Source organism: Lampris incognitus, chromosome 9, assembly GCF_029633865.1.
Source record: "Lampris incognitus isolate fLamInc1 chromosome 9, fLamInc1.hap2, whole genome shotgun sequence".
Taxonomy (NCBI): Eukaryota; Metazoa; Chordata; class Actinopteri; order Lampriformes; family Lampridae; genus Lampris; species Lampris incognitus.
Genome location: NC_079219.1, coordinates 33,138,828 through 33,163,920, shown reverse-complemented (window position 1 = coordinate 33,163,920; position 25,093 = coordinate 33,138,828). Strand labels below are relative to the sequence as shown.

The 25,093-nt window shown below is 41.2% G+C and overlaps 3 protein-coding genes across 6 annotated transcripts in view; 2 read left to right on the top strand and 1 right to left on the bottom strand.

Annotated features, from left to right (window-relative positions):
- The first annotated feature begins 2,327 nt into the window (after positions 1-2,327).
- LOC130118079 (allograft inflammatory factor 1-like) lies at positions 2,328-4,016 on the top strand. 2 transcript variants are annotated; one of them, XM_056286395.1, is made up of 6 exons: positions 2,328-2,434; positions 2,549-2,610; positions 2,706-2,772; positions 2,862-2,903; positions 3,069-3,234; positions 3,715-4,016. In XM_056286395.1, exons 1-6 carry the CDS (start codon positions 2,416-2,418, stop codon positions 3,800-3,802), a joined length of 444 nt encoding a protein of 147 aa, XP_056142370.1. In that variant the 5' UTR covers positions 2,328-2,415; the 3' UTR covers positions 3,803-4,016. The 2 variants fall into 2 exon arrangements, with proteins under 2 accessions (XP_056142370.1, XP_056142372.1); XM_056286397.1 differs by having other exon boundaries at positions 2,386-2,434; positions 2,719-2,772.
- A 695-nt stretch (positions 4,017-4,711) lies between these two features.
- Positions 4,712-17,193, top strand: LOC130118305 (casein kinase II subunit beta). Of its 3 annotated transcripts, none has more exons than XM_056286717.1 (7): positions 4,712-4,785; positions 6,106-6,181; positions 9,406-9,508; positions 9,835-9,950; positions 10,066-10,141; positions 10,260-10,449; positions 16,360-17,193. In XM_056286717.1, the coding sequence occupies exons 2-7, from the start codon at positions 6,110-6,112 to the stop codon at positions 16,448-16,450; spliced, it is 648 nt and encodes a 215-aa protein (XP_056142692.1). In that variant the 5' UTR covers positions 4,712-4,785; positions 6,106-6,109; the 3' UTR covers positions 16,451-17,193. The 3 variants fall into 3 exon arrangements, with proteins under 3 accessions (XP_056142692.1, XP_056142691.1, XP_056142690.1); XM_056286716.1 differs by lacking the exon at positions 4,712-4,785 and adding an exon at positions 4,806-5,104; XM_056286715.1 differs by lacking the exon at positions 4,712-4,785 and adding an exon at positions 5,286-5,555.
- Positions 17,194-18,980: 1,787 nt separating this feature from the next.
- The window catches only part of LOC130118528 (uncharacterized), a 31,591-nt gene continuing 25,478 nt past the window's right edge, over positions 18,981-25,093 (bottom strand). Inside the window, exons 30-34 of the mRNA XM_056286977.1 lie at positions 22,402-22,803; positions 21,661-21,783; positions 21,305-21,418; positions 20,533-20,616; positions 18,981-19,907 (exon numbers count right to left, since the gene is read on the bottom strand). Of these exons, the coding sequence (XP_056142952.1) occupies positions 19,878-19,907; positions 20,533-20,616; positions 21,305-21,418; positions 21,661-21,783; positions 22,402-22,803 (753 nt within the window). The 3' untranslated portion in view covers positions 18,981-19,877. The remainder of the gene's footprint in view (positions 19,908-20,532; positions 20,617-21,304; positions 21,419-21,660; positions 21,784-22,401; positions 22,804-25,093) is intronic.

Genomic DNA, 25,093 nt, shown 5'->3' with positions numbered 1-25,093 from the left:
TTAGCCAATCAACAATCTATCCATCTATGTCAGGCATGTATGTAAATAACCAGCTAATATCTAGTATTTCAACATATCTGATATATTCTCAGCACCATTGCACTTTATCACCTCTTATTTCACCTGTATATAGTCAATCCTTGTGTATATATCTGAAGATTGTTGTGTTGTAGTGTTGTTATTCTGTGTTAAGCACACTGTGAGAGCCATGAAATCAGAGTCAAATTCCATGTTTGTGCAAACCTACATGGCCAATAAACGTGATTCTAATTCTGATTCTGATATCTTTGTCACCACTTTTTATTATGACTACAACCGACTGATAAACATGTCTTCAGTTAAACTATAAATTCTGAATAAAACTTATAGTTTTATTGACAGCTGATGATTGCTTATGGCATGAAACAGGCTCGTACTGTCTCATAAAGAATTTACTTGACTCACTGGATTATTCTGCTCCTTATTTGTTGAGCACTTTCCCTACCGTTGAGTGTTTCTTTTAACACACACACACACACACACACACACACATATATATATATATATATATATATATATATATATATATATATATGTTGATGATACTTGATTTTATTCTCAAAAGAAACAACGATTTACTCACCTCTGCTTTCTGATATGATAATTAGTAGAACTAACACTAAAAGACCAAGGACATGAAGATGTGCCGTTATATTCTGTGTGATCGAAGGTCAAATAGGTAAAGCTAGTAGGCAGTTACTTTAATATACATGACTGTGGTCTACCTATTTTCACTTCTCATTGGGTCATGCTGCAGGTTTCATATGTATATGTATCTGGATAAGGAAACAGTTACTATGTGGCCTGGTCAACGGTGCCTCTTAACAATTGTTAACATTTACCTTGAATTAACTGGAGGCAGGTTCAGTGGGCATCTTCAAAAAGAAAAGAAAAGAAGAACCTCAAAACATTATCTTAACCTAGGTATTTCATTAAAATAGCCCTCTGTCTTTTAATTTACACTACTTTTATATGATAATCATATTTGATCCATCCATCCATCCATTCATTATTCCAAACCGCTTATACTAATTCATTGATAAATAGCTGATATTGATTCTAAATATTTGATGTCTTGCTATTTTTGTTGTTGTTTTTTTATATCCATCCTTTTGTAATCCACTTTTATCTTATATGCTTTTAAATAATGTCATTCCCATTTGTTGACTGATAAACTGACTTTTTGTCTTTTCTCTGCTTGTAATTGTTTTGTCTTTTTCTCTCTAATGTAAAGTACTTTGAGCTGCTTTTCACCTATGAAAATCGCCATATAAATTATGGACATTATTATTATCATTATCATTTATGAGAAGAGGAATGAAAGTCAGTTGGAGCAAGATGGAATACATATGCGTGAATGAGAGGGAGGAAGGTGGTATGGTGAGGATGCAAGGAGAAGAGGTGACGAAGGCGTATGAGTTTAAATACTTGGGGTCAACTGTCCAAAGTAACGGGGAGTGCAGAAGAGAGGTGAAGGAGAGAGTGCAGGTAGGGTGCAGTGGGCGGAGAAGGGTGTCAGGAGTGATTTGCAACAGAAGGGTATGCGATGGAACAGATTTGCAACAGAAGAGGAAGAGAGGAAGGTCAAAGAGGAGGTTTATGGATGTGGTGAGAGAGGGCATGCAGGTGGCTGGTGTGACAGAGGGAGATGCAGAGGACAGGGGGAGATGGAAACAGATGATCCACTGACGGGAGCAGCCGAAAGTAGCAGTAGTAGTAGATAATTATCCTTATCATTACTATTGTTGTCATCATTATCATTACCATCATTATTATAGCTTTAGCAGCTATTTTTCCACGTGGTGTTTCAGACCTATATAAAGGTAAACCCAAGTTATAGGGCATCAGTCATCACACAGTCACTCCACCTTTCCTTTTCAGTCACAGTTAATGTAGTCTGCTCACACTCACACCGAGTAGCAGGTACCCAGGCTCTCCTCTCTGCCTGCTGGTGAAACCCATTTACAGATATGGGCATGGAGGTTAAATGTGAACAGGTGTTCCTCGTTGTCCAGATGAGCCGCTCCTAGTTCTACCTGCCTCCAAACCATGACTCAAAAAAAAAAGCACCTTCCTGCCACAGAGGGTTGGCAGGCCATGGAATCAAATGGGGTTTTGTTAGCCCATGACCTTTTTCCTGGTGAGAGTTTGTAGTTCGTTCAGTTCACCAGTTTGCATTCACTTCTTTGCTCATTTCTGATGTCTGTGCATAGGAAAAGTGCTAAGCGAACTTCCCTAAAGGTCACATGCTTTCTTGAAATTAGTCACCTCGCTTCCTCGTCAACCACTCTTTACAGAAACACACCTCTATTCTTTCTCACACTCTTAATAGAAAACACATTTCCGACTCCGTTCTTATTTACCATAAGGACGAAAATGGACAAACAATTTCAAGGTGAGTCTGTCTGCCCGCGGCTAGATCTGTCTTGTGCACAATTATTCGAGAAACGAAACCAAAAAAAGACAAGAGCAATGTGACACTTTGTGTTGACATGATTGTTCATTGCAGGGGGTAAAGCTTATGGTTTTCTCAAGTCTCAACAGGATGAAAAACTAAACTCTATCAATGAGGTGCGTACCACTGAATAATACAAGTGCATGGCTACAGACGATAATCATGAAAATAAATGGTTAAATGTTGTGTTTTTTTAATTCTATTTCGGAAGACATTTCTTTCAGATCCCCAGTATGCCGAAGAAGAAGACCTTGCTTCAAAGCTTGAAATGTTTAAAAGTGAGAATTCAAGACGCATCTTGTTTTGAAAAGTAATGTGTTTTCTAAAAAAATATTTGAACATCCATGAATTTTGGCCTTCTTTTCAGGTAAATACATGGAGTTTGATCTCAATGACAAAGGAGAGATAGGTAACATTTGACCATTGCCTCTACTTGGCCATGGACCTAAACAATCATTACGCAAAAACCAGATATTTCATTTTGTCATTCCAGCCTTCAGCATTGATTCAAAAGGCTCAAATTGTGAAGATGACTCGCTTTTTTCATGCTGTCTTGAAACAATACATTTTATAGACTTGATGGGACTAAAACGGATGCTGGAGAAACTAGGAGTGGCCAAAACTCACCTGGAATTGAAAAAGATGATGTCAGAAGTGGTTGGTGGATCAACACAAGACAATATCTGCTACAATGACTTCTTAAAAATGATGCTGGGCAAAAAGAATGCAATACTAAAGCTGTGAGTTGGAAACTATCAAATGTATACCTAGCCCATACCAGTGATTTTCTTAGAGAACTGGTTAAGACCCGAAGGTTGGGTGACAGGAAGATGAGGGTTGGGTTCCAAAAGATTAAAAAAGGAACCCTTAGAACTTTCAAGATAAACAACCAATGGTTTCTCATTGGAAGTCATCTTCATATGAATCTGCTGCCAAAGTTGTGTTGACTGGCAGCGAAAATAACAGTACTCCAAAAAATAGTCGATCAAAAGATTGTGTTGCAGCTTCCAAAATCAGATGGGTTCTAAGGGAGAATAGACAAATATACGGATACATTTCTTTGTATAGGTGAATTGCTGGGAGAAAGGGTTGTAAACATTGGCCATGGTGAACTATTAGGTGTTTGATACATAAATGCTTTCATGCAAATTAGCAGATCGGTGAGATACTTTTTTTTTTAGTCTCCTGAAAATTGTCATTCTCCATTTTCTATCTAAAAGGATCTTGATGTTTGAAGGCATGGGTAAAGACCAAGAGGCCACAAATGCTGGACCACCTTCCCGAAAGACCTTTTCAGACCTCCCATGAGGGAACTCGTTCCTGCACTTCACTCTTTTCCTTTATGTCTTTGGGATTTCAAAGAATCGTATGAAGGCTAAGCTCATAAACGCTTTACAAGAGATATTGGTTAGGCGTTGATGTGGCCTATAAGAAAAGATGCATGGGGCCAGGGAAGATGTCAAAAACAATTTTGTCATTGCTTGACTGTAAGGTTAATTAAAAGGTGAAATTTGCAAGTGACCGCTGTGGGGGTTTTTTACTTATAAAATTGAGTTTGGTGTATTTCCACAGTGGTAAATAAAACTACTTCCATACTGAAAGGAAGACTGTTCAAAACAGGCAAACACAATACAGGCAGATTGACTACTGTGGGCAAGAAGAAACATTGGAGCATGTCACGATATATTGTCAGAAATATGAGGCAGAAAGAAGGCGTCTGACTCAAAATCTCATAAAAATTAAAATACAGTTTGATTTAGTAGATAACGCTACAGAAGAATTCAACTGAGTGTTATAAAATATGGTTTCAGTTCCTAATTAAGATTTGAGGGGTTTGGGGGGGGGGCGTAAATATAGACGTTCGGATCTACACTCCATACCAGCTGGTGGCGGTAATTGTTACAGGTGGTATTATAGCTCAAACAGTAATGCACTAATTCGTTGTTTGCCAACCGCCAATAAACACTAAGAAGAAAGACCACCACACATCCTGCCACTTGTGGGTTTTATTTTGAAAGTTCCAGTCCGGGTATGTGTTATTTTGTCGCTGCCCAGAGGGAATCGTTAAGGCTCAGATATGCTCCCTTTACGTACGTAAATAGATACGTCCGTTTCAAATGTTCTAAACGTCACTGCCCACATACTTCCCATCCATGTTTTCCGTTGGCATGGTTGTTAAGCAATACTAGGCTGCCGGAAATTCACACGAAGAAGAGAGCAAACATGGCGACGGTGTCTGTTAAAAAAAAGGAGGCAGCGTAGTAGACGGCGGTGGTCTGTGCCCAGGCGAGGTAACATCATAAATATGTTGGTAACTACGTACTAACTCGCGCAGCCTTTCCTCAAAAAGTTCTGCCACTTCTTCGTCTTCTTTCTTGTGTGTTGCTGGCTGGTCGCGCGTGAGCTATTAACTACACTGCGCAACACTGCCCCCACGATTTCCTGTGGTACTGCTCCGTTTGTACGGATCCGCAGGCTCCCAGAAAACGTGCAGAAATACGGACGAAATGAACGCGGAGTACGGACAGGAGGCTCCGCACGCATACGTATTTAACGTTGAGCATAAATGAGCTCTTAGACTAATTTGCTATTTAATGTATTAATTTTACGGTAAGTCAGACCATGCTGCTAGATGCCATAGTTTCTGTGTAGGAAGTTTTTGCTTTAATTACTGAGCAGTCAGATATCACCAATTTCTGGATGACCTCCAAGCGTGTTAACTTATGACGCAAGGAAGCTAACGCGTTAGCTCACAAGGCGTCAGTTAGCTTTAGCATTTGCACAGTGAAACTTCAACGCAACTAATTGAAGGTTACAAGTTGTACGCGACACTATTTCCGTGCAACTTTACAGTTACACGAAGCAATTCAAAATAAGTTAAAGACGCATGCCACACAGTCGATACTGTTTAGCTGTTACGCTAAATGCATTTGCATGCTTTTATTTTGTCCTGCATCGTTTTCTTGCTGAAGGGTCATTCCGAGCAAGTCTCGGCGTGATGAGAGCCGTTAATGCGCAAGTTCTTGTTTATATGCTGGAGGAAGAAAAACGACATAAAAAGGTGTGGGTCAAGGAATTGCTACTCAAAAGAGAAACTGATGGATCTTGTCACACTTTATTCAAGGAGCTAGTTCGGTCCTGTGAGCCTTGGCTGAGTGAATCGGTTAATTTTTAATTTAATTCCCAAAATAGATAAGATCTTCGAGGACAAACTTTTCAAACGTCCGTTTTAGTTTTTTTCCTCCATTTTTTATAGCTCCATTGCGTTGAATTGTTATGCCTCTCAACAGTCGTTCGTCTGACATAACCCGGCATATTATTTGTTGGTTGCATGAAATCAGCCAAACAGTTGAAATTTTTGCGATTGTTGTGGCCGAGTTTCAAGCCAGTGCAATTGATCGTGTAAAACCAATCTAAGGTTCACCTAAAGATGAGCCAGTGTTGATCATGTCGTTTGCATGGGTTTATGTACTAATGATAAAACGCTTTTGTTCTCTGGTGTTTTAACAAACTCATAACTCAGACGAGGATTTAACCTCAACTTGTAACTGGTTTGGCGCTAGCGTAGTGACGCTGACTGTTGATGGCCTTCTGTGTTTGGATGTGACCAGGACCATGAGCAGCTCGGAGGAGGTGTCTTGGATCTCCTGGTTCTGCGGTCTGAGGGGGAACGAGTTCTTCTGTGAGGTAAGTTTAGAGAAAGCCAGCGACGTCCTGCTCTCCATTCAACCTGCAGGCATCCCATCCAAGACCCTTGTCTAGATGGTTTTATTGCCGATCAAAAAACGGTGTTATGGTTCAGATGCAAAGCTAAGTATGGGCCAAAAATTGTTTTTTTTTTTTTGCTACTGGGTATTTACGCAAGCACAGTTAACAGTCAATTGTAAGACTACTCCTGTAACCTGTGCTGTGTGTTAGGGATGTACCGATATCACTTTTTGCTGCTGATACCAATTCCAACTGGACTCTCAAAGTTTGGCCAATGCTGAGTTCCGACGATCCTTTATGTTTTGCTGAACAGTGCAGTCTTAGACACATTATTTTGGAGTCAGTGAGGAAAAAAATAATTGAAATAGAACCGGTTTTTGTTTCCCACCATTTAAGAACTAGACTTCAATGTGGCAAAAATGCAGTAAATTATGCCACTTTGCTTGTGTTTATGTTGCTCATGAATTTGTGTCAGCTGTTAGTCTTGGATAAACAAACTCGCTGATACTGATACTCCAGTTTAGCCTAATAGTGATCCGATATCCGACACCAGTATTGGTATTGGTGCGTCCCTACTATATGTTGTTAAAAAACATTTTTTTAATTGCTTCGATGCCATTGCTGCAAACTAAATAGCACATAACTTTTTCTGTTGATAATGAACCATTTATATCCAAGTCACCTAATAGACTCTTTTATGACCTATGTCACGCATAGTATGCGTGCGCATTTTGGCAGCAAAAGAGGCAACTTCTCCATCTCCAATCAATGCAGAGTGTAAGTGGATTTTTGATTGATTGATATTTATATTTTTAAAATGTCATCTTGTTGTGTTGTGGGTTGCCAGAACAGGTCAAGCAAAACTAAAGGTATTAATTTCTACCGCATTCTATCGGGGAAAAGACCGTTCAATACAGACAGGGGAAGAATGTGGCTACAAGCAATAAAACGAGTCTAGATAAATGCATAAGTGGCTAACATAACAAATAGAAATTACATTGTAGCATAAATGAGAGGTTATAGCGTTCAGTTGTATGGTAGCAAATAATAAAATCAATTTTTGCTGCCAAAATGCGCGGGCATACTAAATGACGTGATCACTATTTACCAACTGTAAAAGGGTCTATATTAAAGGTAACACTGTGGTACACACACAAACCTCAACTTAGACACATACCCAACTTTCCAATATAGCCTAAAAGTTACTTATGTTGCCCACTAAGCACCTCTATTAGAGCATATTGGGCCTCACTGCATCACACAAAAATGACACAGAGACTTATTCAAGGAACATTAAATTATCATACTGGGAATTCTGTGGCTTCAGTGTGTGACCTTGGCTTGTCCCATATGCTTACAATCCTACAACCCAATTCTAATTTTAACTCATTGCTTTCTTCAGGGGCAACAGCTAAGTAATCCCTTTAAGTCCTTATGCAATGTTTAGACTTAAGTGTTGGCATGCCAAGTGTGTAGTGGCTACAGATCTTGGTATACCATTGTGGATATTTCTTGATGCATGCTCAATAATCAGGTAAGGAAATACCAGAAAGTTGAATCAGTTACTCTGGACACAATGTTTATTGGGAGGAACATTTCATCACTCGTCCAACTGACCTCTTGAGTCTCAACTGACTGCAGATAGCCACACCTTTATAAAAAGCACGGTTGCCGTTGCATAATGACCACAACCAACGATTGGTTTCATATGCAAATTGCCATGACCATTAACTAGAGTTGCAATGACCATGTGTACTATTCACAGGATTGGGGAATATTTGCAATCACAGATGCAAAGTTTGCAAAGTTAAAGATTGTGACAGGTGTACTGTTACCCCCCCCCCCGGTTCAGGGATGGTCATTCTTCATATAAATGGCCTCTTTGACTCCCTGCTCAAACCAGAGTTCCTCCCTATCAAGGATGTGCACGTCGTCAACCTTGAAAGAGTGGCCACTGGCCTGTAGGTGGGTGTAGACTGTGGAGTCCTGGCCTGATGTGTTAGCTCTTCTGTGTTGTGCCAACTTTGCTGGCATCTGTTTGGTTTCCCTGATGTACAAGTCCTGGCAATCCTCCTGTCACTTAACAGCGTACAGTATATTGCTTTGTTTATGCCAGGGGACCCGATCTTTGGGGTGGACTACTTTCTGGCACAGCATGTTTTGGGGTTTGAAAGCAACTGAGACTTGTTTGGAAAAATATGAATCTCAACTGTTCCGACATTTATGTATTTATGTCGCTAAGTAATGTCATAACTTTCTCATGATGGTCTGTCTGGTTTAATAAAACTGCATCTGCCTTTTTCCGCCGCAAGGAGGATGGTGTTATTGTTCTTACTAAGAGTCGTGAGTGCATTTCTCTCTTCTCTGCTGATGTTGGACGGCAGCGTCTTCGCATTGCTGAGGCAGGCTGAAACTTTCGTCCACAGTTGCTCTGCTTCCGGGTTGGTGATATTGTTGTTACAGATTGCTAATTCCGTGGTTGTGATCAGTTCCACTATTGATGTTTGCCTCGGTGTAAAAGCAAAATTCAGCCCCTTAGCATCTTTTTCTGCCTGGGTGAGTTGTCTGTCGGGACAGATTCTTCACCCAATTGTCCACATCAGAGGCATGTGTCTGGTGTCCGTCTCGGTGTACCGTTAAAAGCGCCGTCTTGTTGTCTGCAGATGTCGCTGGCTTGCAGCAAGTGGGTCAAACTACTTTTGCTGCCTGGTATTCAACTTTCCATGTTCCTTCTGGAGGATGTTGCTAGCTTGGTTTCCCCTGACTGAAGATTTCATTTGCAGGCTCTTAAATGTAATCCCGCTCTGTCTGCACCTGAGGCTGAATCACAGGTGGTTTCTGTAATCTGCCATGTTACGTGCCATTCGCTCATACTCGAGTACAATTTTAAGGCAATCCCTCACCAAAATGAGTTAAAAAGTCTTGATGCATGCTGAGTAATCCAATCCTCTGTGAATAGTACACGTGGCCATTGTAACTCTACTTAATGGTCATGGTAATTTGCATATGAAACCGATCGTTGGTGGCAGTTGGTGTGCAACTGTGCCGTTTATAAGGGTGGGGATATCTGCAGTCAGTTGAGACTGAAGAGGTCACTTCGATGAGAGATGAAACGTTTGTCCCAATAAACATTGTGTCCAGATGAACTGATTCAACTTTCTGGTAGTATTGTGGATAATCACGCATTGTGTTTACTTTTCAAGGTCGATGAGGATTACATACAGGACAAGTTCAATCTGACAGGTTTGAATGAACAGGTCCCCCACTATCGTCAGGCCCTGGACATGATCTTGGACCTTGAGCCAGGTGAGAGCATCAAGGGAGTAGCAATTTTCATTTGTCATCAGAGCAAACCCTATTTTCATACAGGTGAACAGTACAAAAATAAAAGGGTTTTGTTTTAATGTATCCTAAATAAACAAGTATATGTTACCAAATACTCCAAAATGGTACCTTTCACCACAAAAATACCAAACATGCATTCACTGTGCCTCCAGCGTATTGAGCTGTATGCAGTTGACTGTGATGTATGCCATGCTTATTGAGTCACGAAAATGGGGCCCAAAACAACACAGCAAGCACGGCTGTTGATTTAACAGCCTAAACCCCCTCAATGTCTTCTCTGCATACAGATGAGGAACTCGAAGACAACCCTAACCAGAGTGACTTGATTGAGCAAGCTGCAGAGATGCTCTATGGTCTCATTCACGCACGTTACATCCTTACCAACAGAGGGATAGCACAGATGGTAGGCTGCATCACTGAAAAAAAGACAGACTACCTTACCAATGGTATAGCCAGTTGTTAACATTTCATAAAGTCAATGGCATGTTCTTACTTGGGTATTGTTGAATGTATTCTAGTTGGAAAAGTATCAGCAAGGGGATTTTGGTTATTGCCCAAGAGTGTATTGTGAGAATCAGCCTATGCTTCCTATTGGTAAGTCTTGACTCATATTATTTCATCACATCTCCCTTAAACCTTTGATCTTGATCTTGATTTAATGACATTTACCTCGTAAAAAATATTATGCTCTCTTACCATTTATCCTTTTTAGGTTTGTCCGACATCCCAGGTGAAGCAATGGTAAAGCTTTATTGCCCCAAGTGCATGGATGTCTACACCCCTAAATCCTCCCGACACCACCACACAGATGGGGCCTATTTTGGGACGGGATTCCCACACATGCTGTTCATGGTGCACCCAGAGTACAGGCCGAAACGACCAGCCAACCAGTTTGTGCCAAGGTTTGTTTGGTTCATCCTGTGGTCTGATTTGTCACCTATCACTAGCATGGGCTGAGTGACCATATGTTCAATATATGATGTATCTTCCATGCCTCTAGAACAGGGGTGGTCAACCTTTACCATGTAAAGAGCCATTTTTTTGGCTGGAAGTGGGGTGGGGGTGCGGTGATTCTGTCTGGAGCCGCAAAAAATATTTGAGTCCCATAGCACTAGCAGTAGGCTACTAATGTTTAGATGAGCATTAGCTAAATGCTGTAGCCTACCACAAGGTGACTGGATAGGCTGTTTATTAGGCCTATTATTTGGTTATTTTAAGCTTAACATAACATTGTTATTAATTCAATTTTTTGTGCATTCATTAATTGATATACCCAGCTACATACCTGCTACTATTGTAATAAAGAAACAGTTGACACTTTTATTTTTGTGAGGGATGCCTTTTCCAACAAAACACAAGAGAGAACAATGGTACAGTAGTGGAGAAAACAATCCACTTGCATATGTGGGCTTACTAGCTAGCTTTGTGAAAGACCAATGAGATGATAAGCCCAAATGTAATTAAATTTAAGGTATAAACAAAACATAGCTAGCTTTAAATTGTAAAAGTAGAAAAAAATAGACCAGTTTCAAACAATGAGCTGCATTTTGAACAAAGATATGCTATAATTCAGTGTAAGGTTATCTGTTGTGGGGTTATTTTATCCATGGCCACGTACAGCAATCGATCTAGGACCTGATGAGCAACACAACTATGTCACATAATTCATGGAGAAAACTTGCTAAAAGAGATGATACCAATGAAGGATATCGTTCTCACCAGTTAATTGGACTTCTGTTTCTGGATATTACTGCAGATCTTCTCGATATCAGGGCAGTAAGACGTAACTTTCATCTTCACGCAGGACTGCAGGCTCTTGTCTGTAAGTCGGGAGCTATGTTTGGACTTTATGTAGTTCAAGCTTGAGAAAAATTACTCACACAAATATGTTGATTCGAAGATGGACAGGACTTCAAACGCATACTTCATGTTAGCATAATTGTCAGGAATTGCATTCCATGTTTCAAACACAAGTTTGTCGGGTCTGGGGAGTTTTTCAATTTCTCTCCAATTGTGGATTAGAGCGAGAGCAGCTTTCTGACGAGCGACGTCTTCGAGTGCAGCTTTCAGGCTTTTGAACTTGGATACCCATATACACTACCGTTCAAAAGTTTGGGATCACCCAAACAATTTTGTGTTTTCCATGAAAAGTCACACTTATTCACCACCATATGTTGTGAAATGAATAGAAAATAGAGTCAAGACATTGACAAGGTTAGAAATAATGATTTGTATTTGAAATAAGATTTTTTTTACATCAAACTTTGCTTTCGTCAAAGAATCCTCCATTTGCAGCAATTACAGCATTGCAGACCTTTGGCATTCTAGCTGTTAATTTGTTGAGGTAATCTGGAGAAATTGCACCCCACGCTTCCAGAAGCAGCTCCCACAAGTTGGATTGGTTGGATGGGCACTTCTTTGAGCAGATTGAGTTTCAGGAGCATCACATTTGTGGGGTCAATTAAACGCTCAAAATGGCCAGAAAAAGAGAACTTTCATCTGAAACTCGACAGTCTATTCTTGTTCTTAGAAATGAAGGCTATTCCATGCGAGAAATTGCTAAGAAATTGAAGATTTCCTACACCGGTGTGTACTACTCCCTTCAGAGGACAGCACAAACAGGCTCTAACCAGAGTAGAAAAAGAAGTGGGAGGCCGCGTTGCACAACTGAGCAAGAAGATAAGTACATTAGAGTCTCTAGTTTGAGAAACAGACGCCTCACAGGTCCCCAACTGGCATCTTCATTAAATAGTACCTGTTAGAGCCTGTTTGTGCTGTCCTCTGAAGGGAGTAGTACACACTGGTGTAGGAAATCTTCAATTTCTTAGCAATTTCTCGCATGGAATAGCCTTCATTTCTAAGAACAAGAATAGACTGTCGAGTTTCAGATGAAAGTTCTCTTTTTCTGGCCATTTTGAGCGTTTAATTGACCCCACAAATGTGATGCTCCAGAAACTCAGTCTGCTCAAAGAAGTGCCCGTCCAACCAATCCAACTTGTGGGAGCTGCTTCTGGAAGCGTGGGGTGCAATTTCTCCAGATTACCTCAACAAATTAACAGCTAGAATGCCAAAGGTCTGCAATGCTGTAATTGCTGCAAATGGAGGATTCTTTGACGAAAGCAAAGTTTGATGTAAAAAAAATCTTATTTCAAATACAAATCATTATTTCTAACCTTGTCAATGTCTTGACTCTATTTTCTATTCATTTCACAACATATGGTGGTGAATAAGTGTGACTTTTCATGGAAAACACGAAATTGTTTGGGTGATCCCAAACTTTTGAACGGTAGTGTATCTTTGTCGGACAGTTCAATTTCAAGATCAGATGGGCTTACTCCTGAGATTGCGGATGTGTTTAACAGGGATGGATCAATGTCCAGGGGTGTGACAGGGAAGGCTAGTGTGTTTTTTTCATTTCGGAACTCTCCGAATCGTTCCTCAAGTGCCGATTGCATTCCTGTGATCGCACGTTGTAAATAATCACCGCTGATCATATGATTATGTTCTCTGAACTCTTTCAATGAAGGGAAGTGGCACGGTGTGCCTCTCTGTATATCTTTCACAAACACTGTCAACTTTGCTCAAACACTAAAATCTCCTCTAGCGGTTGCTGTGCCATGCTCCCCTTTCCCTGAAGACTTGTTTAGATTGTTCAGGTGACCTGTCATGTCCACCATGAAGTGTAACTTCTCCAGCCAATCTGGATCTTCCAGTTGCGGATAGACCTGGCCTTTGCTTTGCAGGAAGGGTTTCATGTGCTCTATGCAAGCGGTAAACTGTTTCAGGACCGCCCCTCTTGACAGCCACCGTACTTTGTTGTGGAGCAGAAGATCCGAATATGCGCTGTCGACCTCATCAAGCATTGCACAAAATTGATGGTGGTTTAAGCCTTTTGCAATAATTTTGTTCACGATCTGGACAACTAGGTTCATCACTTCTATACACTCAGGGGGGAATGTTTGAGCACACAGAGCTTCTTGATGCAAGATGCAGTGAAACATTAGAAGCATTCGATCTAACGGCTTTTGTAGTAAAGTCACAAACCCCTTCTGCTTTCCTCTCATACTAGGTGCCCCATCTGTAGCCACTGACCCCATGTGACTTGTTTATTTTTTTATCTTTAAACAGTTCAAGACAGCCTCACAAATGTCTTCCCCCCATGTTTGGCCTTTCATCGGTATCAGAGCAAAGATTTCTTCCTGCGCTCCATCGGAGTTCACTTACCTACATAGAAACGCAGTCTGCTCAATGTTATTCACGTTGCATGTCTCATCGCAGGCAATAGAATAAACAGGAGCTGAGTTAATGTCATTCATTTGCTGACAGGTGATGTCTGCTGACATTCTTATGGCTGTCTTTGACTGTCTTAGCAGAGAGCGGCATATCTCTAATTTTCTGAATGATCTCTGATTTGTTTTTGAAGTCTGAAAAGAGCTGCTCTGATATTTTGATAAAGGATGTTTTCATGTATTCACCGTCTGTGAACGGCTTTCCATGTTTTACAGTCTCCTGAGCTGCGACGCAACTAGCAACAGTGGTGGACTTCGGAGATGTTATCCGTTTCTTGAAAATACCTTTGTTTTGCTCTGCTTTCCGCAGCAGTTCCGAACCGCTTTCTTTCTGTGTTCCCCAGCTGGATATTTTTCAGCAAATGCAGTGTGCTTCTGGAAATGTCTTTCAACATTACATTTTTTGTTGTTTGCAAACTTTTCGCCACAGATCAAGCATTCTGGCAAACCAGCAGTAGAGGCGGTGAAGGCAAACGTATCTGTCCACGCACTACTAAATCCTCGGTTTTCTTCCGATAGCTTTCTTTTTTTGGAGTTTGAATCCATAGCTAGGTGAATACATAGGCTACTCAAGCCACCTCTCTTCACTTCGGCTAAAAGGCGCCAGGATGTATACAAATTTAAGCTAAAATGTGCCAGTATGTAGATGTAACAAATAGCCCATTTAAATATTTTCTTTATTCGATCTGCATATTATTTTTTACTAATGGCTAGTGTTAGGATAACTTTAATTACCTTAAGGTCAACAACATTGATAGAAAGAAAAAAAAATAGGGCTATATTTTTTGACATTAGGGAGTCACAAGGGAGGCGTGCAAGAGCCGTAGGTTGCCAACCCCCGCTCTAGAAAGTCAGCTTTTCAAGAGTAGAATAAATGTGGTTTGATATCCAATTCTGGCCCATGCATTTTTGGCATTTTACAATGCAATGCAGTTATTAGGCTTGATCCACTGTGATGGCATGTTTTCTACTCTTAGAGAATATTGTTATCAGGCAGGTGTAATAAAAGATCAAAACAAGAGACAGCTTTATGTGCAATTGTCATTGCTTCTTGGTGAGGAAATGTGAAGAGGTAATGTATCCTATCATTGCCATTGGAGACTCCTACAGATAGAGGGGTGAACTGGGAACCAGGGGTAATGGCGTAAGCCTCGGCATGCGTTACATTCCTCAAGAGAAACCTGTAGCTGGCAGGTTAGAAGTAGTAGTCTGCTAACTCATGCATTTTCAGAGGACACTTGGGAGTCTACACCCTCCCCAGTTGCTCAGAAGGGAATGATGTAACAGAATGCACAGTGGTGTGTCCTAATGAGAATAGGAAACTAGAGAATAGGAAATTGGTTGTTCCAAAGTGGGATGACAAGGGGCATAAAAAAACCATTAAAACAGATGTATTAGGGCTGCTGCATGCTTCAGGAAAAAGTACTGTTAGGAGTGTGATGAATATCATCAAAATGCTCATTGCTGATCTTCAGATTTAGGGGGAGGTGTGTTTTTTGGTTTTTTTTTTACTTTCCAGAACCAACATTTCACAGTCTGAATCCACTTTCTACAGCAATTGGCCAGGTGTGCTAAGGGTAGGAAAATGGTCAGGGTTTCAAGTGGTCTGCAGTTGCTGTATGTTCATTCTTCATACAACTACTTCTTCAACCGTGTTGACTACATGGCTTTGAGGTGTTTGCCTTTATCCGTATTTGTTTGTCTCTTCAAGGTCTTCCTTTTATAATCCCACCCCTCTCGATGATGGACAGCTTCTAGCCCCACTTTTGACTATAGTCGTTTAGAAATGGTATGAATGATTCTGATGCCTGATGTGTTTGGATGAGGAGTCATATGAAATAGTTTGTTTGAAACATGTAGAATGCTTCACGGTAACTTACACACACATTGTATGTATAAAGATTGTCATGGTATTTAAGATTCACCGCCATCCACACACATTTTCTTTTGAGGAATCTGACTGCAGTGCTTACACAGGCACCTATCAGAAGACATAAATTGAGAAAGTGATTTTTTTGTTTTTGTTTTTTTTTGGTTTCAGAATAACGAAGAATAAATATAAAACCAAGGTTGGGATTTAGAGCATTGGTCCCTATACAAATTGTAGGCAAATGAATACGTTTGAAAACCAGTAAGCACTTTGCCAGAACGTTGAGCCACCACATCACAGAAGTACACTATAATGAGACCACCGCAGGCTCTGCCCATAAAGGCTCAATTACTACCGATGGGACTTGAACTAGAGTTAGCAGTCCTAGTGGGTCAAACATCCAAGGTTCTGACCTGCTCAGTAATGAAAATGCTGTAAAATTCATATTTTCCCAGATTCAGCTTTTTAATCAGTGGGACACCTCTCTAACACAAGAACCCCCCCCCCCCCGATCCTCTTTTCCCTCTCGCTATCTACCCAGCTTATTTAATTTTTCAAAATGTTTAAGGCAGAGACAGGCTAAAAGGGTGTGTTGCAGTCTTGTTTAAAGCCATGATAGACATACATAATGATTGTATTTTGTTGTTTCGTAGGCTGTATGGTTTCAAGATCCACCCAATGGCCTATCAGCTTCAGCTCCAGGCTGCTTCAAGCTTCAAGAGCCCAGTGAAGACGATTCGCTAGAACTCCAGGGTAGTAACTTGAGCTGATTGACTTTTTTTGTTTTAATTTTCTTGGCTGAAGGAATTAATGTTTTCTGTATAACGGCTCGTATGAACTTGGTCATCCTCAGTGTAGATTGATCCACACAGAAAATTCTCCTGATCAAGTAAGAGCTTTTCCCTGCCTCAGTAAAGCAATAGTTTGTTTCCACTCTGTTATGAGTCTTTCACTTATTACTTACAGCTTTAACATCAGTCTCCTGATGTTTCACTTCACTACTGGTGTCAGATTTATCTATTCTATCCATAGTAGATTTGAGGCAGGATTTTCCAACCTAGATGGCTGAAATTAAGTGATCAGGTTTTATAGGTGATTGACTGCCACAGGAACATCTGCTGTATCAGTAATATCATTTACAAGAAATCATATTACCTTTACATTTGCTGTAGAACAAATGTTGGAATGTGTAATGAGGTTTTCTCTCAGGATAAGAGCATCCTTGGTTGAGTACAGCAGCAATTGTACATACATGGGATTAGGCTCTATTTGAAATAAGAAACCATATTAGAGGTTGAACATGAAAGTTCGCTTGAAAATGCATTGTGTTCGTTAAATGAGTGGTTGTATTTAATATCAATGGACCCTGAATGCCAACATTATCCTGATAAATCTCAACTTGCAGCTATACTGTGTTTACATTACGATCCAGAAAAGTTCTGTTTTAAACATTAACTTACAGAGCATTTGAAGGGCATTAAATATTTATTTATTCAAAATATCTTGGTCAAAGCTTCTTATTCTGGATTACATCATACAGGAAAGAGCTCACTGGAGACAGTGATGTTTTTTTCCAAGATTTTATTTTTTCATATAAAGACGGCGAATTCACAAGAAAGCAATAATATTTTCCAAGACCTAAAAACTATAATTCTCTCCATGTAGCTACAATACCAAATGTCTTATTTCAGGTAAAAAAAAAAAACTACAGAAAACAGAGTAATTTTTTGGATCTACAAAGGAATGGGGTACAGCGAGTGAGAGCATCCTACTTTCTATACGTGGTAAAAAGTCCTTACAAACATGGGCAATAATGAACTTAATATTTAACATTATGACATCTGGTAGAAGCCTGTGTTAAAACGTCACAGTTACAAGTCACACGAAACATTTCCTACTTTACAAATAAATTACTGTATAGTAGAACATGTACAAAAGAAACAAAAATAGTGCCCCTATTGAGAGAAAAACAACATATTGGGACAGCTGCCTTCTTACACACCTGGTTACTGCAACAGAAATCAAGTTTCATATTTATTCATTCACTTTGCTGGCTGATTCAGAATGCACACCTTATGGTAGGGATGGGTACACGTATCTGAATATTTCTCATACAATCGTACAGGGTCTGTGGTTTTACAAAGAAAGTGAAAACCTGAGATACATGGACCTGGGGGGTATTTCACAAAACGGGATTAGCAAGTCAACCAGGTAATTGAAAAAAAACAAACAAAATGATATTCAGTAGCTTCTTGAATGTTCAAAGAAGGTTGAATCGGTTCATCTGGATACGTTTATTGACATGCGTTTCATCACTCAACTAAGTGACAATCTTCAGACGTCACTTAGTTGAGTGATGAAACGTATCTGTCAATAAACATTGTATCCAGATGAACTGATTCAACCTTTGATGTTTTTACCTGGATTATTGAGCATGCATCAAGGCTTCTTGAATGTTGTTCTTTGCGAGCAATAATGGAACATGTACGGCCAAATCACATCGCCAAACCCACAGTTCGTTTTTAGTTTCACAGAATCGAATGAATATTAGCAGGATATTGCAGTATCCTTTTCAAAGTTAGTCAAGTTACTCGCTAATCGAGCTTTGTGAGATACTGCACAGAACTTGTTAAAAAGATGTTTACCAATATGAGTGCCATGTTAATAAAGACTAGAGGGAACTCTATGGAGAAGTCTGATGTACACAGTGATACATTCAGAGAGGAACAAACAACAGTCACTCAGCATGCTGGCTAAGACATTGGTAAGTAGGGGTGAGAAAAGGGGGAAAAGTTGATTCAATTAAGCGTCGTGATTTTTTTTTTTTTTTTACTGGCGGCCTGTGCAGGGTGTCTACCTGTCTGCCGCCCAGTGACTGCTGGGAAAGACACCAGCATCCCTGTGACCCTGAGAGCAGGATAAGTGGTTCAGATAATGGATGGATTTTTTTCAGTTCCTAAATCAGGTATTGGGAAAGGACAGTTTTCAAGTTCATGTTCACATGTGAAGGATGTTGATTTAAAGGCTCACATTTGTGCTGTGTGCAGTAGATGCTGCTGAAATAAAACTCAGAAAGATTGACTGATGTGTGGTGTGCATTGTTTTTGGAAATATGACTCATGATATACAGTCTAGAAGTGTATGATTCAACTTTTTCCCTATGGTCTGTATAAAAAGGAGAAAAAAATGTGTAATATTGGATCGGCATCCAAGTATCATGATAGTATCGAATCGGGAGATAAGCATATCATCCCAGCCTTACTGGTAAGGAATCTGTTGATATGCACCCCTCAAAATTCAATAAAAAGGAGAAAGTCGGTGTGTTAACCCATATTTCAGTGGATAGATGGATATGCATAACTTAAAAACCTCAGTTTATACAAACACTATAAAAGTATTCTATAAAATAGAGAGACATTTCAAAATAGATCAATTTTAAATTCAAACTTTACAATAAAGTGTAGGCTGCTAGTGCTTGGCTAGTTGTGGAAGAAAAGATTTAACATTTTGTTTTACTTTTACCTGAGCAGTGAACAAAGCCAAACAGCTCTCCGAGTCTGAGCAGAGCATCTTTGTTCCCATGTTACTGTGAGGTATGTCACTTCAATTCACTAGAGGTCTGTTCCTCCATTAAAAACAAAGTAAACAAATGAGAATTCCCTTGGATATATTCAGATGTTCCCTTTGTAGGAAGAAGAGGGAAAAAAAATCCTGAAAATTATGTCTACACTATCAAGCAATCTGTTTATGTAAAATTGAGAATGGGAAAAAAACAAACCAGGGAAATATAAAAGCATTTTAAAGCAAGTCAAAATGAAATCGGTCAACCTAAAATGCTGCTGGGTTTTTTAACCAATGTAATGTATTATGATTACATGTTTTAACCACTAGGATGAGAAATAAATGTTTGGTCACAGGCAGGAGTGAACTATGGCCCTGCTCTACATGCAATAAGCAACTCAGCTGCAACAAAGGGATTATCTACTGAAACTTATTGGACCAGTCATCCACTAATTTTGTAGGGTTGAAGTGGATCAATGAGATACTGATGGCGTTCTGGTAGATAGAGCTGGACCTTGCTTGTTGGCCAGTGATCCACATTGAACTAGGGGAAGGATGGAGACTGCTAGCAGATTATTGGTCACCGGTATATATAAAGTTGGTGGGTCAATTACATTGCTGATGTCCCACTGTCAGTCTCCTGCAAGAAAAAGAAATTTGGGATATTTGTAACACTGAAGTCTTTATTTGAACTGGTATAGGCCTTAATGCCAGATGCCAGTTGTGTATTAGGCCTCAATAAATATATACATATATATTTTTGCCCCCCCCTCCCTTTTCTCGTACTTTGCCAATTATCCCACTCTTCCGAGCCGTTCCGGTCACTGCTCCACCCCCTCTGCCAATCCAGGGAGGGCTGCAGACTACCACATGGCTCCTCCGATACATGTGGAGTCGCCAGCTGCTTCTTTTCACCTGACAGTGAGGAGTTTCGCCAGGGGGACGTAGCGCGTGGGAGGATCATGCTATCCCCCCCAGTTCCCTCTCCCCCCCGAACAGGCGCCCCGACCGACCAGAGGAGGCGCTAGTGCAGTGACCAGGACACATACCCACATCCGGCTTCCCACCCGCAGACATGGCCAATTGTGTCTCTAGGGACGCCCGACCAAGCCGGAGGTAACACAGGGATTCGAACTGGTGATCCCCATGTTGGCAGGCAACAGAATAGACTGCCACGCCACCCGGACGCCCTAGGCCTCAATATTTTGTCACTTGCTGTTGTTAATGCGTGTTAGGGGGTTGGTACGCATTATATCTATTTGTACCTGCTGGTCTTGGTCAATTAGAGAATCCGCAGTTATGACAATTCTCTTCTCCACCCGAGTCTCTGTGGATCCACTTTTGACAACCTGAAAGTCGGAAGAAAATTAAGAAAACGGCATTTCCCATAGATATTTCCTGTGAGTGGACTGATTTTGTGAGGTGTTGGTATGTTGCCGATCAGGAGGGGGGATCTCACTGATATTTTTGCCCAACTCGCTTCCTTTACTATGTTTTGTCGTTGCTCCTAAGCTACTGTTAAACTTTCTGCAGCCTTCCGTTAACACCATGTTTGCAAGTAGTCAGGTTTCACTGTGGTAATTATGTTCATTAAAAAGACGTGGTATGACAATACCAGAAATCTTGTAAACTTGTTGGAACATTCAGCTGTGTTGAATCTTTAGGAAAAACCAATACTGAATTTGACACATGTTGCATTATAATTCATCCACCACAGTCTGATGAACACCAAAATACCAGTGTATTTTGGAATTTTGTGTTTTGTTGCTGCACTGACAACCCTCCTGCAATGATTTATTATGAGAAAGTCACATTTCACAGACAAATAAATGATCAGAGAGCTACAGATTTTTCTTTTGAAATCCTGCAATTCTCTGAGATGGTAAAATTAACTTTGGTTGCACATATGATTTTTACATTACACTGTTGGTGCAGAATTGGGCAGCTTTGGTAGGGCAAACACTGGAACAGCTGAGGTAAGGTTGGAGAGGCCAACATGAAACAGGGAGAAACAAACGGCATGAGAAAGTTGCTGACCTTGGAGATGTGAGTGGTCGTGACTGTGGTTCTGCTGGCGGTTTCTGAAGTAGCGGTCTCAGTGCTGGACAGAGCTGTGCCATGCTTGTCCCCGTCTGTCCCATCCACTGTCACCTGAGCAGAATAACACAAATGGTTGACTCAGTGTTGGGTCTAGATCTAGTACCCTACGCTTAGCCAGGGATTGTATAGAGTGCTCCTTCACAGTCAACGTGGAGCCCTTGGCCTTGTCCTCCTGATCTTGCTCACTATAGTCAGCTTATGCTACCATCCACTCCATGCAAAGTGATGGTGACAGACAGGTGTTGTTACAGCCAAAGACAGATTGGGGCTGTGCAGGTTAGCGGAGCCCATACCTGTGCAGACTCATAGGTGATGGTCTTGGTTGGGATGATAGGGACCTCAGTGGTGGAGATGTCACTGCGTAGGGAGTTGGAGACAGCTGAAATGGTGACTGTCTGCGTCTGCACAAGAGGGGGCTGTGGATGGGAGCATAGCCCCATGAGTGGCTGTGACCAGACACCTAAAAACTCTCACAACAGTATTCATTTACACCTCCTAAATCCTTCTCAGCCATTTCCTTGTAAACCAGTATTCACCACAACCATCCTTGTACTATCTGATTGACTCATTTATGAATTTTCCCCATTATTGGACTAGCATTCTTCAACTACTCCGCTTCCCACCACCAGTTATTACTAAAGAAAGATGGGGGAAAAACAGCAATAAACCAGAAAATTATCAGGCCAAAAATGGATTGGAATTGAGAGAAGATGAGTAGTCATGCAAATGTTCGAGGAACAATGGGAGATTTGTAAAAGTGTACTGGCACTATGAAAAACCATCACCAGAGTTAAGAACCCAGCCACAAACACTGTGCACCTCCTCTGCAGCAGGCTGTGTTTCATTTAGGCATGCTCGTGGATATAATGTACGCCAGACTTAAACAAGATTCGTACAGATATCAATTTGGACTTGCATTGATAGTTCTGACAGTGCTGCAGAGTGGCGAACGAGTGTGCCAGTCATGGCATCACACAAGTGGGCCGAGCAGAGACAGACAATCAGCATCACTCAGAGGATTTCAGGAGGACTACCTGGAAGCAGCGTATGACATGGGGACCACAGCTCACGAAATAAGAGGCTGGAAAGGATCCAGCTATCCCCCCAGCACACTCCGACCCCGGATCTGACGCTTCCTCCTCCTGCTCCTTTTTCAACTGGGTCTCCTCTACGGCCAGACTGGAGAGCTCGTGGGACAGAGGCAATTTAGCCATTTCCACTTCTACGATGGGCACCAAGGAGGTCTCAGAAACTACAGATTCGTCCTGATCATATGACTCTGCCACATCAGGGGCACTGTAGGATTCAACGCTATCAGCCTCACTTGTTTGGCTCACAGTGGGACTGGGTATGCCTGAGAAGCCCAAACTGATGCCGGCTTCTTCCTGTGTGGCTTTAGTGTCTGAGCCGTCCCACACAGGACTAACACACAAACTCTAAAAAAGAAGGCATAATGCATACAGTCATCATATATGAATGGTGACTTGATTCCTATAGACATGTACATGAGTTTACACATGCAACATTGTACTTTCACTATGTATATACAGCCATGACTGTCATTCATAAGTGTTTGGAAGTTTTAGTTGAACTTTTTTTTTTAGTCTTAAATTTTTTTCCTGGGGGGGCTGTCTAAAATGATGTACACCACTCTAGGTAGACACCCACATACAAATACACAGTAAACAAACAAAAGCTTAAATTTTCACATTCCAGGCTCCTTGAAAGGAACAAACATAATCGTAAGTATTGTATAGGTAATGCCTTTTATTCTTTTGTTCAAAGTTGGTTGTCAAAAAGTCATGCAACAATTCCAAATACTGGTGAAGGACAGAGAGGTTAATATGTATTAGTAATAAGCTGTCTCAAGGTCTCCTTTGATGGGAAATACTATATAATGTGACAAACAATATTGAAAAATTGTCCAAGTGAAAGATTTTACGGCAAATACTCCGGAGAAGATTTTAAGTTTTCAAGTGGCGCAGAATTCGTGTGATTAAAATTGGGACACGAAATGTCTGACAATGTCCTAAGACATCGATTTACCACATATGATCATGTGTATAACTGCAGCCTCCAAGTGACGCGGTAGACATAAAAAAAAAAGAATACCCCAAAAAAATCAGGTGCAAAGAAACACTGGTAGACATTATTTTGTCTAGTCCGCATATTGGCATTAAGCAAAAGAGGGTTTCATCAGTCATTCCCAGTCTTAGACAGTCTTTGGAAAACAGGTCTGGCAGGAGAAGGTTAAGGACATTGAGCACAGCGGGAGTGATAGCCTGACTCCATAGAGGACAGAAAAAAGGGCGGCTTGAAGGAAAAAGGATGAGAGAAGGAAGAATGCGACAGCGCAATGTTGTAGAGGAGGCGGAGGTGGAAGAAGCGAGAGGTTGATGGGCAGATGACTGCGTGTGGTCTCCGCGGGTCATCACACTCACACCTGTGTGGGATTATTTTCTGCAGGGTCACCGAGGCCCCTCAGCTGCGTTTGGAGTAGAAGTCTAGGAGGGGGCCGCGCGGGAGGCGGGTGACAAACTGGGGGGGAGGAGTGGGGAGGGGGGGGAGAGATGAGAAGGAGCAGTGGTAAAATGTCTGTGATGACAAGGAGTGGAATGACATTTTTTTTTATTTTTGGGGGGGATTTTTCTCCCAATTGTACTTGGCCAATTACCCCACTCTTCCAGGCCGTTCTGGTCAGTGCTCCACCCCCTCTGCCAACCGGGGAGGGCTGCAGACTACCACATGCCTCCTCCGATACATGTGGAGTCACCAGCTGCTTCTTTTCACCTGACAGTGAGGCATTTCACCAGGGGGACATAGCATGTGGGAGGATCACGCTATTCCCCCCAGAACAGGCGCCCCGACCGACCAGAGGAGGCACTACTGCAGCGACCAGAACACATACCCACATCCGGCTTCTCACCCGCAGACACGGCCAATTGTGTCTGTAGGGACGCCCAACCAAGCCGGAAGTAACACGGGGATTCGAACCGATGATCCCCGTGTTGGAAGGCAACGGAATAGGCTACCCCGTTGCCCCAGGAATGAAACTCTTAACAGCCCCAGTCTTGCTGGGCAATAACCACTTATTATAACACTTGTCCGATCTTGGTTTGGCAGAAGTCTACACATATGTATTCTTCAGCAGTATATGGGTGTTTTGCATGCAGATGAATTTTAAAATTGTTTTTCTGTCTCTCTACCTTAACTTCCTTTCAAGCTCTGTAAACCTCAATTGCATTTTGTTTTACAGAACATGGCATTAAATGGGAACTGAACTGTGCCTGCCAATGTATCGATCAAATGTTCTTGACGATATCGCACTCTTCTTTAGTTAAATTTAAGGGTTTAGTTTAGCCAGAATGACTTTGGTTTATTGCCTGTAATAATGTGACTGATGTTTAAACAGAATGAGTTATTGGGTGGTAAATAACAGGAGCCCAATCCAAAACTGTGGGCATCCACTATCCACAGCAGGTTAGGTCAAATACCTGACCTGTTACTCAAATGTGATCGAACTGGGGGTTCTCTGTCAGAAACAACCTCCTCATTATGGACCGGAAGCTGGCAGTTCCCTCAGCGGCTCCCTAGCTTTCTATTTTACTCTATCATAATTTTTCATCTTATAATTTGACATCTATCACAGTAAAATTGTCTTTTTTTTTTTTTGGATAATTAGTTGTGTCTTTCTTCGATTTCAGTCTGTGTTCTGATGATGATGTG

What these genes read in the sequence shown, in the direction of transcription:
- LOC130118305 (XM_056286715.1), top strand. Translation starts at nt 5,506, where the DNA reads ATGCGCAAGTTCTTGTTTATATGCTGGAGGAAGAAAAACGACATAAAA. An exon ending in AAGAAAAACGACATAAAAAG is followed by an intron (nt 5,556 to 6,105) that starts GTGTGGGTCAAG and finishes GGATGTGACCAG; the next exon opens with GACCATGAGCAGCTCGGAGG. An exon ending in TCAGCCTATGCTTCCTATTG is followed by an intron (nt 10,142 to 10,259) that starts GTAAGTCTTGAC and finishes TATCCTTTTTAG; the next exon opens with GTTTGTCCGACATCCCAGGT.
- LOC130118079 (XM_056286395.1), top strand. An exon ending in AACTAAACTCTATCAATGAG is followed by an intron (nt 2,611 to 2,705) that starts GTGCGTACCACT and finishes CTATTTCGGAAG; the next exon opens with ACATTTCTTTCAGATCCCCA. An exon ending in AAGAATGCAATACTAAAGCT is followed by an intron (nt 3,235 to 3,714) that starts GTGAGTTGGAAA and finishes TCTATCTAAAAG; the next exon opens with GATCTTGATGTTTGAAGGCA.